The sequence below is a fragment of the Arachis ipaensis genome, chromosome B4 (genome assembly GCF_059453495.1).
Source record: "Arachis ipaensis isolate K30076 ecotype BB chromosome B4, ASM5945349v1, whole genome shotgun sequence".
Lineage (NCBI taxonomy): Eukaryota > Viridiplantae > Streptophyta > Magnoliopsida > Fabales > Fabaceae > Arachis > Arachis ipaensis.
In genome coordinates, this window is record NC_142439.1 from 138,311,494 (window position 1) to 138,329,215 (window position 17,722).

General features: G+C 32.0%; 3 protein-coding genes across 4 annotated transcripts; 1 reads left to right on the top strand and 2 right to left on the bottom strand.

Annotated features, from left to right (window-relative positions):
- The first annotated feature begins 1,128 nt into the window (after window positions 1–1,128).
- GFAT (putative glucosamine-fructose-6-phosphate aminotransferase) lies at window positions 1,129–6,769 on the top strand. The gene is made up of 12 exons (XM_088483861.1): window positions 1,129–1,356; window positions 1,491–1,799; window positions 2,806–2,978; window positions 3,122–3,233; window positions 3,631–3,776; window positions 3,929–4,093; window positions 4,349–4,709; window positions 4,810–5,060; window positions 5,155–5,269; window positions 5,693–5,948; window positions 6,022–6,190; window positions 6,356–6,769. The coding sequence occupies exons 2-12, from the start codon at window positions 1,559–1,561 to the stop codon at window positions 6,437–6,439; spliced, it is 2,073 nt and encodes a 690-aa protein (XP_088339987.1). The 5' UTR covers window positions 1,129–1,356; window positions 1,491–1,558; the 3' UTR covers window positions 6,440–6,769.
- A 2,488-nt stretch (window positions 6,770–9,257) lies between these two features.
- On the bottom strand, window positions 9,258–10,893 carry LOC107635157 (uncharacterized). Its single transcript, XM_016338536.3, has 2 exons — window positions 10,233–10,893; window positions 9,258–9,711 (listed from the first exon to the last, which is right to left on the bottom strand). The coding sequence occupies exons 1-2, from the start codon at window positions 10,701–10,703 to the stop codon at window positions 9,667–9,669; spliced, it is 516 nt and encodes a 171-aa protein (XP_016194022.1). The 5' UTR covers window positions 10,704–10,893; the 3' UTR covers window positions 9,258–9,666.
- Window positions 10,894–12,808: 1,915 nt separating this feature from the next.
- Window positions 12,809–17,195, bottom strand: CAC1 (chloroplastic acetylcoenzyme A carboxylase 1). 2 transcript variants are annotated; one of them, XM_016338537.3, is made up of 7 exons: window positions 16,897–17,195; window positions 16,454–16,507; window positions 16,061–16,215; window positions 15,578–15,893; window positions 15,414–15,485; window positions 13,383–13,448; window positions 12,809–13,182 (listed from the first exon to the last, which is right to left on the bottom strand). In XM_016338537.3, the coding sequence occupies exons 1-7, from the start codon at window positions 17,047–17,049 to the stop codon at window positions 13,159–13,161; spliced, it is 840 nt and encodes a 279-aa protein (XP_016194023.1). In that variant the 5' UTR covers window positions 17,050–17,195; the 3' UTR covers window positions 12,809–13,158. The 2 variants fall into 2 exon arrangements, with proteins under 2 accessions (XP_016194023.1, XP_088340255.1); XM_088484129.1 differs by lacking the exons at window positions 12,809–13,182; window positions 13,383–13,448 and adding an exon at window positions 14,135–14,289 and having other exon boundaries at window positions 16,897–17,158.
- Between the last annotated feature and the right edge of the window lie 527 nt (window positions 17,196–17,722).

Here is a 17,722-nt window from a genome sequence, read left to right on the forward strand (position 1 = left end):
ATGGATGAAAAGTTTGGACACTCTAATCGGTTTTTATAGGGAAGCAGTTATGGTGATACTATACAGAGTAGCCCCCTGCTTCATTAAATACCTTGGACAAACTGAACTAACTTTCCCTTGTTACAACTTCATAGTGATGTTCCTTTATAATACTCCAAATTTTTTTAATTTTTTAAACACAAATTGTTGGTTTGATGTGTGTACTTTAAATTTTTAAAATTTTTTAAACACCTCTGATTTATGTACTTTCCATAATTTTAAAAAACACAAAAAATTGCCACGTTAAGGTACAACACTCATTCAACTTCCATATCTAAATTTTTTAACCTTTTTTTGTTGCTTTAATTTTAATATTATCAAAAGAAAATAACTATTTTTAGAATAACAGACAAAACAGGTCTTCAACAAATTTTATAGTAGGTTTACACGTTCTTTTGAAAAAAAATATCAAATAAATTCTTCAAGAATTGAAACACCAAATTTATAAGTCAGTGAAAATATTATACTAAACACACTTATCATTTGTCAGTTACAATTCTTAAGAGATTTGGTACAAGTCTAATTATAAAATTTTCTCAAACTTATTTGATACTTTTTATTTCTTAAAAACCTTCTGTTACGGATCCAGCCCACGAATCCTATACCCGGAACGGTCTCCGAACCCAGCTATCCGGGTCCGGTCCGCTTTGCCCTTTTAAGAAGGCCCGAAATCAGCCTGATAGAACTCTTAACCATCATCACCTATAAATAGAGGACCCAAGTCCTTCCAAGTATTCATTCATTCTTTACACCTTATACCTCTCAGATCTATTCTGACTTGAGCGTCGGAGTGTCTTTGCAAGTACCACCCCCCATTGCTCCAGTCATATAATCCGATATCCGCCTCGACTCGTAAGTTTCCGATCCATCTCTCAACCCGTATAGAGAATATCTTGTACACCTTCAATTCAATACACCTTCAATTCAATTACAAAATTTTTCAAAACTATTTGTACACCTTCAATTCAATTGCAAAATTTTTCAAAACTATTTGTTTTATCACTTTTTATCAAGTACACATGAGTGGAAAGTTACTTCTAAAATCAACATGTTATGATATATATTGTTGCAAAAACTTTATATATTTTTCTCTACACTTAATTTACAACGATAAACCGTTAACTAGTTTTTGGAAATAACGAGAATACCCCGCAGTCCAAGTCGAATTTGCGCGTGAAAACAACCAACTAACTAGTCAGATAATTTGTTTTGCAAAAGGAAAAAAGGAAGTTGGAAGTTGGAATCGCAAGCAAAACACACCATTTCCCTCACTGCCTCTGGAGAGTGGAAATTGGGAGGAAACCGGTGACGGTGAAGGTTGTTACTGGCAAACCAAACAAGTCAAAATGATTGGGCGCTTATTACAATTATTATTTAAATTAAAATCACTTACAATACACTATTATTTTATAATATTCCAGAACTGATCCTCCTCTTCTATATTATTAAAGGAGAAAGAAAAGGAAGTGTCAACCTCGATTGAACATTCAACAACCATAGAAGAAGAAGAAGAGAGAAAATGTGTGGGATATTCGCGTATCTCAATTACAACGTGAATAGGGAGAGGAGGTACATATTGCAGGTCCTATTCAATGGTCTTCGCCGTTTGGAGTATCGCGGTTACGATTCCGCCGGAATCGCCATTGACTCTGATCCAAAACCCGCGCCGCAAGCCTCCTCCGCTTCCGATTCCGATCCTCCTCCTATCGTCTTTCGCCAGGAAGGCAACATCGAGTCCCTCGTCAAATCTGTCTACCAAGGTTGCTTTCTCCAATTCAATTTCTTGCGTATTTCATTTTTACATTGTCAATTTTGTGTTCTGTGGTGTAATGTGTTTATTGTTCCTTGTATAGCTTTGTAATTTAGCTACCAGATTTTAGCAGAAGGGAAATGAATTTAGGGGGAAATGATGATCATGATGATGAGTTTTGTGCTACTTGCTACTGTATATGATGTTTCTCTCTCAATTAGGGTAGATAAATTTTCTGAACCGAGCTGGATCATGTTTGTTTCTTGGGACTAGGACTGGGGGATTGGAACTGAAATTTCTTGAGAGATTGAGATGAAAATTTTAATAACATTTCTTTCCAAAAATACTCATTTAATATTTGAAATTCCATATGTACCTCTCAGTCTCTATATTTATCTTAAACCAAATATGATACTCTTTACACCAAACACAATACAAAGACTTAATTTAGTTTTTGACTCTCACTCTTCAGTCTCAATTTCCCTTCCAAACGCAGCCTAATAGAATGAACTCGTGAAGCCTTTGGTTGTTTTGTATTGCTTCAAGTTTCAGCTGATTAAATTTGGGGGTGGATGGGAGTTAAAACCAGATGATGTTTGAAAAAATGGGTACAGTCAATCTACTTAATTTGATTTTGTTTTTGAAGTGCAGGCTAGTGCTTTTGTTGCATGATTTTTGTGCAACCTTTTAGTTCCCGGAAAATAGACTTTGTTGCCTTTTTTCAATTTTTATAAAATTGAATCTAGTTGATTGATATGATAACTATTTAGTTAGTAAGTAACTAGTGGAGCCCTAGTTTGAAAATGGAGATTCAAATAGCGAGACCATCTAAGTGCAACTGGTTGAATTGAATAATGTTTTGAAACAGAATTGTAATCAATCCAACTGGTTCAATATGCCGGTACAGTCCTGTTTTTAAAATGTTGGCTAGTGCCGCCTTCTCAACCTTTGGTGATAACCCAGACCAAAGTACTGATATTACCTACCTTGTTTTTTCAACAATGAAACAATAACAGATGTGGCTAAATTGGAACTAAACTTGGAGGCATCATTTTCCACTCATGCTGGATTAGCACACACCCGGTGGGCCACTCATGGAGAGCCTGCTCCCAGAAACAGTCATCCACAGAGCTCAGGTCCCGGAAATGAATTCCTAGTTGTTCATAATGGGGTTATCACTAACTACGAGGTATGACTATCATTTATTTCATTGTGCTTTTTGTTATTTTTTGCCTAATTAAGAGTCACTAAAAATGCTATGCAAATCTTCACCGAGAAGGATTTTCTAACTCATGTTGCTAAAGTTCATTTGTGTTTTTATTATATTTATAGGTTTTGAAAGAAACACTCATCCGACATGGATTCATCTTTGAATCTGACACTGACACAGAAGTCATTCCAAAGCTAGCAAAGTATGTTTATGACAAAGCAAATGAAGCAGCAGGTAATTTGGTGCCTACTTGTTGCAAAGTGTTTCCTAAGCTATTTTATATTAGATGTTACTTTGGTTTGTTATTGAATCTCAATAGCCATTAATTACATGGACTTTATAGGGTTATGATATGGAGTTTCGCAAACCTTTATTCGTTACACTGTTTTATGGAAGGCCCCTAAGAGTTATCCCACACAGACTAAAGCATATTTAATTCATGATATTCTGTTGACATAAGGTCTATATGAGTTGTGACAGGGAAGAAAGAACGGTCGAGAAAGACAAAGTTACCATTTCAATATGCAAGGCTGCTTTTTACGAAATTAATATTGTCATTTGGTTCTGGATATGATCAATTTTCTTTTCTTTTTTGTATCGAAAATATTAATTTGTTTTAATTATGATGCAGATGGCCAGGTTGTTACCTTTAGTCAAGTTGTTCTGGAAGTTATGAGGCATCTTGAAGGAGCCTATGCCCTTATTTTCAAAAGTTCGCATTACCCTAATGAATTGATTGCGTGCAAGCGTGGTAGCCCACTGCTTCTAGGTGTTAAAGTAAGTTGAATGCAATTTAGTAGAGAGAAATTTTCTTAAAAGAGCGATCCATGTGAAAATTGATTTCATGGATCTTTTCTGGTTTTGACTTTTCTTATTTTAATTCACTAACAATAAATGGATGATTAAAGAAATTAGTGCTCCAATTTCAGGAAATGACAGAAAATAAGGAGAATGGTTCTGCATTTGATGACAACAAAACCCTATCAAAAGATGGAGGCCCCAAGGAATTATTTTTATCTAGTGACGCCAACGCTGTGATTGAGCATACAAAAAAAGTGCTTGTTATTGAAGATGGTGAAGTAGTTCATCTCAAGGTACATGCCAACTATTAACTAAGGTGTTTGTCTAATTAGCGAATGTCTCAATATAGGTATTTGGCTTTGGCAAATATTTCCCCGAATTTTTGTTTATTTATTTATTCATATGGCAAATATTTCCTTATGGCTCACATCATCAATATTTTTCAGATGATAGCTTACATCACTCTTATATTTGTTGTATATGGTGAATGGATTTGTCTTCCAGCTAGTTGATGATATATTATACTTACTTGAAAATGGCTGTTCCAGGAAGGTGGGGTTTATATTTTGAAGTTTGAAAATGACAAGGGAGAACGTGTTGCTTCTCCTACAAAAATTGCTTCAGTGCGCCGTGCATTATCTGTCCTTGAGATGGAGGTTCAGCAGATAAACAAAGGACATTATGAACATTATATGCAGAAGGAAATTCATGAGCAACCAGAATCTCTAACAACCACTATGAGAGGGAGGCTTATACTTAGAGGATCTAGTAAATCCAAGTCTGTTTTGCTGGGTGGACTGAAGGATCACCTCAAAACAATTAGGCGTAGTAGAAGGATACTTTTCATTGGTTGTGGTACAAGTTACAATGCTGCTTTGGCAGCAAGGCCTATCTTAGAAGAACTTACTGGTTAGTGCTGTATGATTTTAATCTTTTAGTAAGTTTTACAGATAAAGATTATGTTCATTTTTGTGATGTTTTAAGCTTCATTGTCTACATTAAATTATAGGTATTCCTGTCACTATGGAGATTGCTAGTGATCTACTGGATCGGCAGGGCCCAGTATACAGAGAAGATACAGCTGTTTTTGTTAGTCAGTCCGGTGAAACTCATGACACGCTAGTTGCACTGCAATATGCTTTAGACAATGGTGCATTATGTGTTGGAATAACAAACACTGTGGGTAGTGCAATTGCAAGGAATACTCATTGCGGTGTTCATATAAATGCTGGTGCTGAGATAGGTGTAGCAAGTACCAAGGTATATGTTGCATTTGAAGGATGATGTTTTCTCATTTCATCTTATGTATTTGTTGGTTTAATCAATGGTTTGCTTACACATTTTACCACTGTAGGCATACACAAGTCAAATAGTGGTGATGGCCATGTTGGCTCTTGCAATAGGAGGTGATACACTCTCCAATCAAGCTAGAAGAGAAGCCATAATAGATGGTCTATTTGACTTGCCAAGTGAGTTTCTCTTGGCTGAGCATTTTACAGCAATTTGGGTACATTAGTGTTGTGTATAGTTCATGGCTTCCTGCATCAAGATATCCAGTAGAAACTCTAGTTTATGAGGATGAGATTGATGGATCATGTTTCTTTTTCTTCATAAGACTAAAAGACTGAACGCATATAGCAACTCTAGTTTATGAGGATGAGATTGATGGATCATGTTTTTTTTTCTTCATAAGACTAAAAAGACTGAATGCATATAGCGTACCATTTATTTATAAGGCTTAGAAATCATATTGATGAGATAATTCTGGGAAAGTAGTGATAAGCTTGAACAATTTTTTATGAGGAATTCATCAAATAATGTATCAAATTCCACATAAATTTTACCCCAACAACAAGTGTAGAAGCAAATCTAACTCACATGTGGGATTGCAGATAAAGTCAGAGAGGTGCTGAAGCTTGATCAGGAAATGAAGGATCTCGCAAAGCTATTGAGTGCCGAGCAGTCGCTTCTCGTCTTTGGGAGAGGATACAACTACGCTACTGCTCTGGAGGGAGCTTTGAAAGTAAAGGAAGTGGCACTTACGCACAGTGAGGGAATACTTGCTGGTGAAATGAAGCATGGTCCTTTAGCATTAGTGGATGAAACTCTCCCAATTGTCGTTATAGCCACGCGCGATGCTTGCTTCAGGTTGGTAGTGCTGAGTAGCTTCAAGAACTGCAATTAGGAATTTGATATTGACATCTTATTTTATCTTTGACAGCAAGCAGCAGTCTGTTATTCAGCAACTTATTGCCCGCAGAGGCCGCCTTGTAGTTATGTGTTCAAAAGGGGATGCTTCTTCTGTAAGCCCTAGTGAAACTGTTAGGGTAATTGAAGTTCCACAAGTTGTGGACTGTCTTCAACCTGTTATTAATGTAGTTCCCTTACAGGTATGTTTGTTGACATTTTTTCTTTGTACTGCTTTTATTTTAGAATATGGCAAATGTTTCAAATGTCAACAATTCAAAGATTCAAGCACTTTTTCCTGGTTTCCTAAAACATTTAAAAGATTTATATGTCTTATGTATTTAAAAGATTACTTGGTTTTGATGCAGTTACTGGCGTATCATCTCACTGTACTGAGGGGATTCAACGTTGACCAGCCACGTAATCTTGCCAAGAGTGTCACTACACAGTAGACCCATGGATTCCACTTCCTTCCTTGGATTCTGACAAGAATTGAAATAGAGGCCCTCTTTATTGTTCTTTTGTGTGATGATTTCTGATGATAAATAGACCCTTTTTAAGTTTGACATTTTTTTGAGGATACAATACATACTAAAGCATTGTAAATTACTGATAGATGTAGGCGGATTGTTCCATCAATAGAGCCAGCTTTTCATGAGGACGAGAGCAGAACATGAACCATTTACTGTGAAGTATTTGAAGAATTTATTCAGTATGGTTATTATAACTTTGATGTACTATTATATACCATGATTTGGGAATGAAAAGCTTCTCTTGTTGCATAGGCTTGAATTATGTAGAAAAGAAAATATCGGGTTCTGTAGTCAGAAGAAAATATGGAGTGTTTACACCGTTTGTTCTAGCATCTATCTTTCTAACTATCTATTTTTATTATATAAACAAGAGTATTTTCTTGCCAATGAGTTATAGCTCAAATGGTATATGATACCATATATATATATATATATATATATACATATTAGTTTAAAAATATCATATTTTTACAATGAAATAATGTCATTTTTATTTATTATTTTAACAACCATGTCATCTAAATATTATGTCTTATCATCAATTATATTTTATTTTATATAATCAATTTGTTTATAAAAAAATATTTTTTTATTTTTTTTATTTGTTTGCATTCTATTTATATGTTTGCATATATTGATGTTATTTTCATTCTTTAGATGTTTGGGACATAAATTGATATTTTTTAATCTTTACTTAAGTTTTGCATTCATTAACCCTTGGAATTCTAATTTCCTACCTCTTGCGTTTTTTTTTGTAAATAATTAAAAAAATGAATGAATGAGAATGAAAAACATATAAAAATGTTATAGTAAATTTAAGAAATTTTTGACAATTAATATAAGAGATTAAGAAATAAAGAGTAGTAAGAGTTTTAATATGTATAAGTTGTAGAATTTGAATATTTGTAACTGAAATTTTTTATAATTATCATTATTATGACACTTTTAATGTATATTTATTACATTTAATTAGTACTTGATATTTCAATTGAATAATAATATATAAAAGTTTTTTGTTTTAATTTTCTAAAAATATTTTACTAAATAGTGATTGGTTGATTTTAATCTTTTGCCAAATAATTAGAATTGCTGATGTGGCATCATTAGCAAAGAAAAAATGACTTAAATTCATTGTAGAGAAAGTTAGTATCAGCTTTTATATATTATAAATAGAAGTTGATACAAATTTATTATAAAATGAACTTATGACATATTGGTTTATTTTTGTGATTGTGCTATGTCAACAATTTTACATATATCACAATTTTATAATTTTGTAAAATAAAATAATAAATTTCAACATAATAATGATACAAAAATAATTAAATTTAATGCATATCATTACTCAATTGAACTAAAAAATAATGGTTAAATATGATTAATATTTATATTAAAACTATAATAATATCTTTTAATTATAAATATTTAAAGTGTATAATGACACATCAACATTTGTTTACTATGTATATATTTCAATGTATCATGATTAATAAAGTATATTCATAATGTTATATTACATTTTTTGTATTCTTATTTTCAATTATTTTTTTTCTAATTTTTTTTTAAAATTATCTCCAAATACACTAAAGAAAAACTTTAAAATTACACTATAGAGCATCATCTATTCGAAAATAATAACAAACAAATATAATTTGTTTTTCAAAGTCCGAATAATTTGTTTATGAAAAATATTCATACCAATAAATAAAAAAACCCAACTTCTTATAATTGATTATATTTTATGATAAAATATATAAGAAATTTTTTATTATATAAAAACACATATAAGTCAATTAGAGGCCAACTTCACAAGGCTTTTGTTATTGTTGTTGTATTTTTTGTTTTTCCTTTTTGAATAATTATATTGAATTATATACAAATTATAAATATTTTTTTACAAATAAATCTTTAAGTTTAACATTAATCCATATATTATCTAATTCATTCTTATATATTATAATATTTTTAAATTTATACTATATAATATAAATAATTTAGTTCCTCGTACAATTCATTCTTATATATTATAATATTTTTAAATTTATACTATATAATATAATTAATTTAGCTCCTCGTACAGCGGGTGAATGTTAGTCTAGTTTATATAACTGACACAAAGTCCCTAACTCAATTAGTCTTGATTTGTTGTGCTAAAACGTAACTTAATTTTATAAATAAGTTACAATGCACCCTGGAACAACTTTTTTATTTGAGGGATAAATTACTAAATTTCAAAGTTTGTTACATGTTGCTGTCACTACTTACTAACTTTAGTAAGATCTAAATATAAAAGAGGTTGCAAATTTGTTGCAACAGATAAGTTACTTGCAAGTTGCAACATGTTTCAGCAATTTTTTAAAATTTATGGACCCTGTGAAACTGTCAATATAAAATCCTTTGTCGTCATCAAGTAAAAGAAGCAATTTGCGTTATCATAATATCTTGTTAGTGTTGAGGACATGCCGAAACATATTGCAGAAACCAAGAATGACCACCAACAATGTACACAAATATTTACAGAAAATATAATTTATTCATAATTAGCAAATTAAGCCATTCGAAATATCCCACTTTAAAATTTCTTCACTTTTTGGATTAGCAAATTGATTTTGGCGCTCTAAAGTACTAACTTAAGCCGAAAGATTGCCACAAACACAAACAGTAATCGCCATAATTATTGAAGGAACAAGGAATTAAAGATTGGAGTCACCTTAATTCCCAAGACTCATCACCAACATATTCATAATTTGTTTATTACTATTAACATGGCCAAGTCCATTAGTCTAACATAACACAGCTGAGAAACACTTACAACTTAACAAGACAAAAAGGATAAAGATAGTAAACGGTAAAATCTTTGGTATTAACTGTTTGATAATATTATTAGCAAAATCATCAACCTGAACCAACATGCCAGTCTGTCACAAGATTTTGCCATAAAAACTTCTATGCAATGATGCAAGGATCCAATGTTTTTTTCATCACCAAAATTGTCATCATTCGACCCTTGCTGGAGACAGGTAACTGATTCGACCAAAAAATTAAAAAAAGGAGAAGACTTTCACTGTACATAAGAAAAGAACAAGATCCAACACAGGGATAGAGCAAGTTCTTGAAAAAGATAACAGCAACATTCTTTTTATCTTCTACCAAACTGACCACAGCGATTGATCACTCTCACCAGCATCAGGCTGAACAAATTTTGAAACAGCAAATGAAATTAGGGCAACATATTCAGAATAACTAACAAATCTCACATAACCAAATTGCACAAACCATAAATCTAGAATTCTCAGAAGAAAAAAGAATCATACATTTCACATAACTAAACCAGAATAAAACTTTTCATTTTTTAACCAGCTGAAAAAATTCAGCTAAAATGGGGAAGTAAAAGCCATAATTCTCACATACCCATGAAGCAGAAAACCATGAATCTCCTTCCCGGAATAAAAAAGGATCATAAATTTCACAAATCCAACAAGCACAGCATGTAAAACTCAGCTACAGGGAAAATATACCGTGACAAAAAAATTCATAAATTTCACATGCCCAGAAACCAAAAACCATAAATCTCGCATACCCAGAAAGAAAAAACAAAAATTTCAACAGACCCATGACCCAACAAATTAAAAAAATCAATAATTTCCACGGTGGAGAAAGAAAAATCTAAAATTGAAATGATGGGGGCATTGCAAATTACATAATTTCTCACCTGAGGTGTGCATTCAGGAGGAGCCTCAAAAATCGAAACTGCGAATTGCTTATCAGCAACACCAACATCAAAATGTATAACCCCAGAATTTGGAACATCAACACGAATCCCCTTAACGGGGAACCATAGGAAGAGTTCCTGCGCCGAAATACCGGATAATTTCCCGATCTGACCGTACCCTAAGGTACCCTTTATGCTTGAATCGTAGTGAACCTCGTTCTCGAACTTTGCGTTGCAAGGTTCTTCCATCATCACCTCGAATTCACCGCTTGAATCGTTCATTGAATATTTCGTGATCCCTTTTGGGAGAAGACCCACGGGAAGACCCTTCGATTTGAGAACCTCGTATATGGTCGTAGAATTCGAAGAAGAAGAAGAAGAAGATGATGATGAAGGAAGAAGAAGGAGGAAGAGGAGAATCAATGACTGAATCTGAATCATTGGTGATGAAAAGGAAGAAGAAGCAGCCATGGATTGATGGATGGATGGATGGTTTGTATTGGTTCTGTCTTGTGTGGTTTTATTGGTAATTTTCTCTTCTCCGAGTTTTTTTTTTCTTTTTCTTTTTTTAATTTTGGGAACAGAAGAAGAATTGAAGAATGAATGGGATAATGGGAGAACCAAGATTTCTTTTGTTTGGTTTGTTTCATTCTCTTTCTTTTTATTTACCTACCTACTTGCCACGAGAAAATATATATTTTAGATTTAACGGTATAATATTTGAGTGAAATTATTTTAAAAAATTATAAAATATTTTAGAAGAATATAAATATATATGTAGAAGTATAAAGAGTAGTTTAGAAAAAATAAAAAATATTTAAATAGATATAATAAGTTAGATATTTATAATAAAAATTTTAAATATTTGATCTAAATTATTGGTTAAATTTAATTTTATCCGTCTATTAATAAAGTAGATAACTATAAATAAAAGTGAGAAATTAAAATTTATGCGTAAATTATTTATAACAAACACTTATGTTAATATAATGTTATCTCTCCTAAAGCTTTTTTTCTTTGTGTTCTTAGTTAAAATACTGCTAATAATAATAAATAAAAATAAATAAATCTTATTTATAATTTTTTTATTTTTTATTATTTTTTAACTCATGATGATCTATAATGCCTAATTCAGTATTTCCACCGTAACTTTATTATTTGTTTCAGTTAAAGATTTGTTTTTCTAAAGAAAGTAAAGAAGGGGGTTGTTCTAGAACAAAAAGCTTAAAATATACCTGTTTCAGTTTTTTTTTCTTCTTTGTTAGAAAATTAATATCTTGATATTAGAATATAGTATAAGAATTTGTTAGACAATTTAAAACTTTAAGCAAAGTATTGTTTTCGTAGGCTTCTAAATTCAACTTGGATACAACTTGATCATGTTATCAAATTAAAATTAATTTCAATTCATTAATGATATATAATATTTTACACATCTAATCAATTATCAGTTTTGTACTTTTGTTAGAGAACAAATTTTCTTTAACCAAACCATCAGTAACAAAGTATAAATAAACAAAGATTAAGGAATTGAAATAACTATTTAAAAGAAAAGAGAAATGTTAGTTGATTGTTAGTTAAAAAAAAAAAACTACTTTAAATTCTGCTTCCTTATAAATAACACAAATTATAGTAACTTATTTTCTTTTATGATATACATATACATATATACCAAAAATATTATATACACACTAAAAGTTAATTACAAAATCAGTTATTATATATTTATGTATAAATATATATGATATTTAATTTATTTTCAATATATATTTTGTATAAATAATTAATTTAATAGCTAAATTTTAGTACGCATATAGCATAGTTATATATAACGTATGTAATTTTGAAACATAAAACTCTCTCTCAATTAACTATTCTGAAATTCTAACCCCAATATTGTATATGTATTATTGATAAATTCCGTTTGAAGTTGCAATTAACTTTCACTATTACAAACTATTCAAGATATTTTGCAAACTTAGTGATTATCTAGTAGTATCTTCGATTAAAAAAAATAAAAATAAGAAAAAGAAACTTATATGTTACATCATATATTGGTTTAGATAAATAGACTACAGGTATCAATCAACATTGAGGTGATTAGAATGAGTATAAAATATAACTTTGTCACATGGCTGACATCTCTTATGGTTATGGTCCATTTTATTCCTCCCTGATAATAAATGAGTTGTAGCATTCCTCATTGAGTAATAAATTAATAATGAATTGGTTTACCAGGCGTGTAAGCTGCATAAACTTGGAAGAAAAGAAACCAACTATACAATCACAAAGAACAAAGCTGAAAGATAATGTTGAACATAGTTAGGACCACTAAATACAGTAATGTTAATGCCAGACAGCTAGAAATTTTGACATAGGAGGAGTATTTGTTAAAGGGAATCAAACAATAGTGATTACATTTATTTATCAAAAACATCAGTAGAAATGCGAATTCAATATGCTAAAAGATTTGATAATGTTCTACCCATTTGGTATTTTTGAAATCATAAGAAAAGAATATATGCTATGGGAAATCAATATCAAAGGGATTAATGCTTCCTTGGAAGATTAACAACTTGAGAGGAAAACAAAATAATAATAATAATAATAATAATAATAATAATAATAATAATAAACACCATGTAACTAGCTAGTTAGAACATAGTCTAATAAATTAAAAAGTGAAAAATCAGTGTAAGGTACAACAAGAGATGAAAAAATATAAGGAATAAATCCATTATGACGAGTAATTCTCCTCTCAACTGTACCATTCCAATATTTCAGGCCAAAATCTTCCTACACTTCTCATGATGATGATGATGACGATGACGATAAGCCTCTCACAATTTTAAACTACCGAGACTTGCAGATAACTTTAATTTTCATATCTTCTTTCAATGATTGTACTCTGAACACTCCACAAGCTCTAAGGTTCAATCACAAAAAGGGGCTGCAAGGGAACAAAAATAAATCAAAACAATGATGATGGACAAGTTAATCTGTTACTTTGAAAATTTTGTACATTCTCGGATCAATGTATCTGAATATAACTAGGATCTGGATATGGTGATAGAAGCATGTATCAAATTTTCACTGCGAGATTAAGGGGAACAAAAGAAGTATTTAGTTGAAGACCTAGAATATACATACCATGTCAACACTAACAGGCTTGCCATCTTCTGCAAGGATTTCGACTATAGTTCCTGATTGATCAGCCTGTATATACACACACATGACACAAATTTGTAGTTCAAGATGGAAAGAAAATCTGAAGAACTGTGAAGTGAAGATAATGCTACAACTTATGCATCTCACATTGATTTTTAAATTTGCATCCCATAGTTACTATCCAAGAAAATCAAGTTAGTTTACTGCATGCACTATGCAATTTTTTATTGCATAGTTCATTTGATGGAAATGTCAACCATAATGCTTCCTTAAATAATTCAACAAGTTTTTGCACTTTGCTTTGCTATAACCACCAGCATAAAAGAAGTAAAGTATACCTATTTTATACACAAGAACTCATAAAACACAAGAAAAAACTCCACCTTAAGCAGGACAAAAATTATAGCTATTATCGGGATACTTTTTTTTAATTATGTTAGGACTTCGTTGTAACAAATTCTATATACATACGTGAAGAACCAGTAGCCTCACAAAAAGACAAAAAGCAAAACTAAAACACATACACAAACCCGAAAATGCAAGAGTCCGTTCAAAGTACTCTGAATCAAGCAATTACTAAAAGTCCTATGAAGCAAAGTTTATAGAAAAACTATTTGCATATTATGATACATGAATGAGTACCACAGGAGTGAGATTCAATAGGACATGAGGAGCAAATACTACCAAAAATGAAAAAAAAAAGATGCTAAAGTGCAGAAGATCAACCCACATACTCCCCCTTTCCTCATTTATGCTGACATCATCTTCTTTCCGAAAAGCATATCTTTCATGGGAAAAGGCATCACTTTAATCATATTTTAAAGTCGATAGAGAGGAATGAAGACCGCTTAGCAAATTGAGAACCTTAGATCTCAACCTTCAACATGCACTGCATAAACAAGTCAAGCGATATACTATTCATGGTGGGATTTGAGTACTAGAAAGCAACTTGCAAGTAGTTTTCCAAGGCACTCACTTCAGAGAATAATCAATAATTAGTAACCATTGACAGTGCTACACACTGAATGGTTTCTCTTTCAATAGAAAGAGGACAAAAAGACAATACCAAACGAAAGCAAATGATCTATCTAAGATGTGCAACCAAACACCATTGAATTCTATCAAAAACTGAAATCTTGGTACCATGTAGAGCAAGGTATACCTACTGAAGCATGAGACAATCACAATGGTTGTTTCTAGTTATGTGTGTGACATAATTAATTAAGTGTCAGATCTTCATAAGCCTAACTCTGTCTTCTTGTATTGCTTTAGTTTAAGTTTTTGTTCTATCTTGGAATTACACCTTACCCTACTCCTTTGTATATCTGCTTCAATTCCAATGATATTCTTCTTATATGGAATCATCTTTTGCTAGGTCTACCATCCTTAATCATTCAACCTACAATTCCTACTGATCATCATCCTGTTCATGATGTGATCCAAAATTCTAGCTAGTATAGAGGATGATGAGGAAGGACATTGGCTATCAGGACTTAATCACTATTTTCCATATCCATTGGCTCAAATTACTAAAGGAGGTCAAAATGCATTAGATATGTGCTAGGGACTTCATTAAGCATTTCATTGCTTCATCAATTGATACCCAATAATTGAGAATTTTCAGAAGATTTGCTTTGCAAACTTAATCTCAATGTTTTTTCTTATACCAAAGAATGTTTTTTCATATCACAAAATAAACAAATGTTCAGAGATACAAAGCCGTACCAAAAATTATTAAAATTATCAAACATGCCAGGAGAAAAGGAAAATTATAATTACCTAAAGTAAAACAAATCTTGTAAACCCATAAAAGGGGGGAGGGGGGACACTATTCTTATGCGGCAGGAAAAGAACTAGAAGCACCATATTCAAAAATCAAAACTATGAGGATGCAAACAGAGATGATAAGACTTGAGAAGCATGCATGCATGCCCAATAAGTTCATATTCTGAAGGCATAATGCATGGAACACACTTTTAATCAAATGTTGCAAAAATATATGTATGAACTTACTTCTATTTCATTCATCAATTTCATCGCCTCGATGATGCACAATACTTGGCCCTTCTTTACTTTGTCTCCAACCTAAATAAAGAGTCCTTACATGTAAGGGGGGAACAAAAGGGGACAAAGAAGAATGGAAAAAATTAAATAAATAATTTTTAAGGAAGGTCTACCTTCACAAATGGAGGTTCACCAGGACCAGGACTGCGGTAAAATGTCCCTGCCATAGGACATTTAAGAGGCGGAAGTGATGATTTAGTTGACTTTGCAGCAGGTGGAGAAGCTGATGCTGCACGGGTAGCAGGAGTTGGGGCAGGTGCTGGAGAAGATGCAGGAGCAACAGGTGGCGCTGCTAGTGACGGGGGTGGATAGTACATGGCAGGCTGAGCAGGAGGCTGTGGTTGAGGCATAGCCTCCCTCTTCCTGATCATTACTTCACAGTCATGCTGCTTCAACTGCAACTCTACAATGTCTCTTGAATCAACAAGTCTGCAGAAGAAAATTGAGCAATTGATTATTATTATTATTATTATTATTATTATTATTATTATTATCATCATCATCACCACTTAGTTTATTACATGAAACTTAGAATCATTGGAAGCTTATTCACTAATTAGTAATTACTAGTAAAAGAAAGAAATCTGGTTGGTTACTTGACAAGGCTTGCAACTTGAGTAATAAACTGAGAGATAGATTCTTGAGAAGCCAAGACTCCAGACGATGTTCCACTTGAAGGTTTGGCTGTTGCTTCGGCCTCTGAATTGGCTGTTGTAGGAGCGACAGCATTTGAGGAACCATCAAGAGAAACCTTGTTCCAGATGCAAAAAAGAAGCATTAAAAATAATTGAAAATGGAAAACAAACATGGAAAGAGGAAGAAACTCATAGGCATGAAATGGCTATCAGATTATGTATCATTCACTTCATTCAACAATCGACAAGTATAATCGCCTTTTTGGTAATTGATGCATTTTTTTTAATCATGGAACACATTACCCAACCAAAACCAAGAAAAACTTCATAGGAACAAAGGGAGTGTTATGGTACCTCATTCAATTGTGCCTTCACCCTTGGGCATACAATTTGACATGGTGGGGATCCCTATACATACACAGATACATACAAACATATAATGTCATATCATATCATGAAAATCTTAGAGTAAAATGCTTGCAGAAAAATTCTTCACAGCATATCAGGACCAAATTAGTGCCTAATTACTCAAACCTTACACTAATCATTACCAAATGAAACAAATTATTAAGCTAATTTCTTTTCTCCCCAATCATAGAGCACATGAATTATGCAAGATATAAAATCTACAAGTGCCAAATTCCCAAAATTAGCCAAGTAAATAAGAGTGCTAGTTAGGGGAATAAGTGGTACATTAAGCAAAACCCTAAAAGGGAAAAGTGAAAAAGGAAGCGAATTTGGATATGGGTTAGTGCATTGATAAGAGCGAGAATGAAAAAATGGAGAAAAGAAGGTACCTTGGTGAGGAAAGGAAGATTGGGTTTAGGAGAGAGACGGAAAGAGAGGTTGGAGTGAGAGAAGCGGAAATGATTGATTTTGGGTTTGGGTTTTGAGGGAGTGGGAAGCGAAGAAGATGCGGAAGAAGCAGTTGAAGCGAAAGAAGATGCCATTGTTGTGTTGATGAAAGGGATGAGTGAGTGGAGTGTCAAGTTTAGAGGTTAGCATTCAATTCAGCAACACAAAACAGCAATGTTCATTTTCTTCCTCTGCTTCTCTCTCCACGTGCACTATAACACTATTCCATTTGTTCTTCTTTGTGTGTAGTGTGTATGTGGTATTTTTTTTTTAATTATTTTAGTTTTGATTTTTATTTTTTTATATTTTACTTTAAAAAATATTAGGGTTTAGTTAACATGTGCTTTGAGTTTGAGACACATAATAAAGTTATCAATTAAATTTTTTTATATAAAAAATGATATAAAATTTAATTTTTTAATATATTTATTGCATATTTATTAAAATAAATTATTTAAAACTTTTTATTTCTAAAAACTTTAACTTGTGTTCTTAGATCACATATAGTAGCTAAATCCTATTTTTGCCTATCACCAAAGCATTGATCGTTGTCATTGATGATGAGTAAGGTGATTAATGTTGCCATGTTGTTAGGCATCCTCCTGGCTACTGTTGTAAAGTTTTTGACTTTTTTCTAAGCTAGTAATTGAATCATTAATACTTGGTTAAAGTAAAGATATTTTTTTAGTGAATATTCATTTTCGCCAATCACTATTTACTATTTAGGATTTGTTTGATTGAGTTTTTTAAAAAAATATAAAGTAAAAA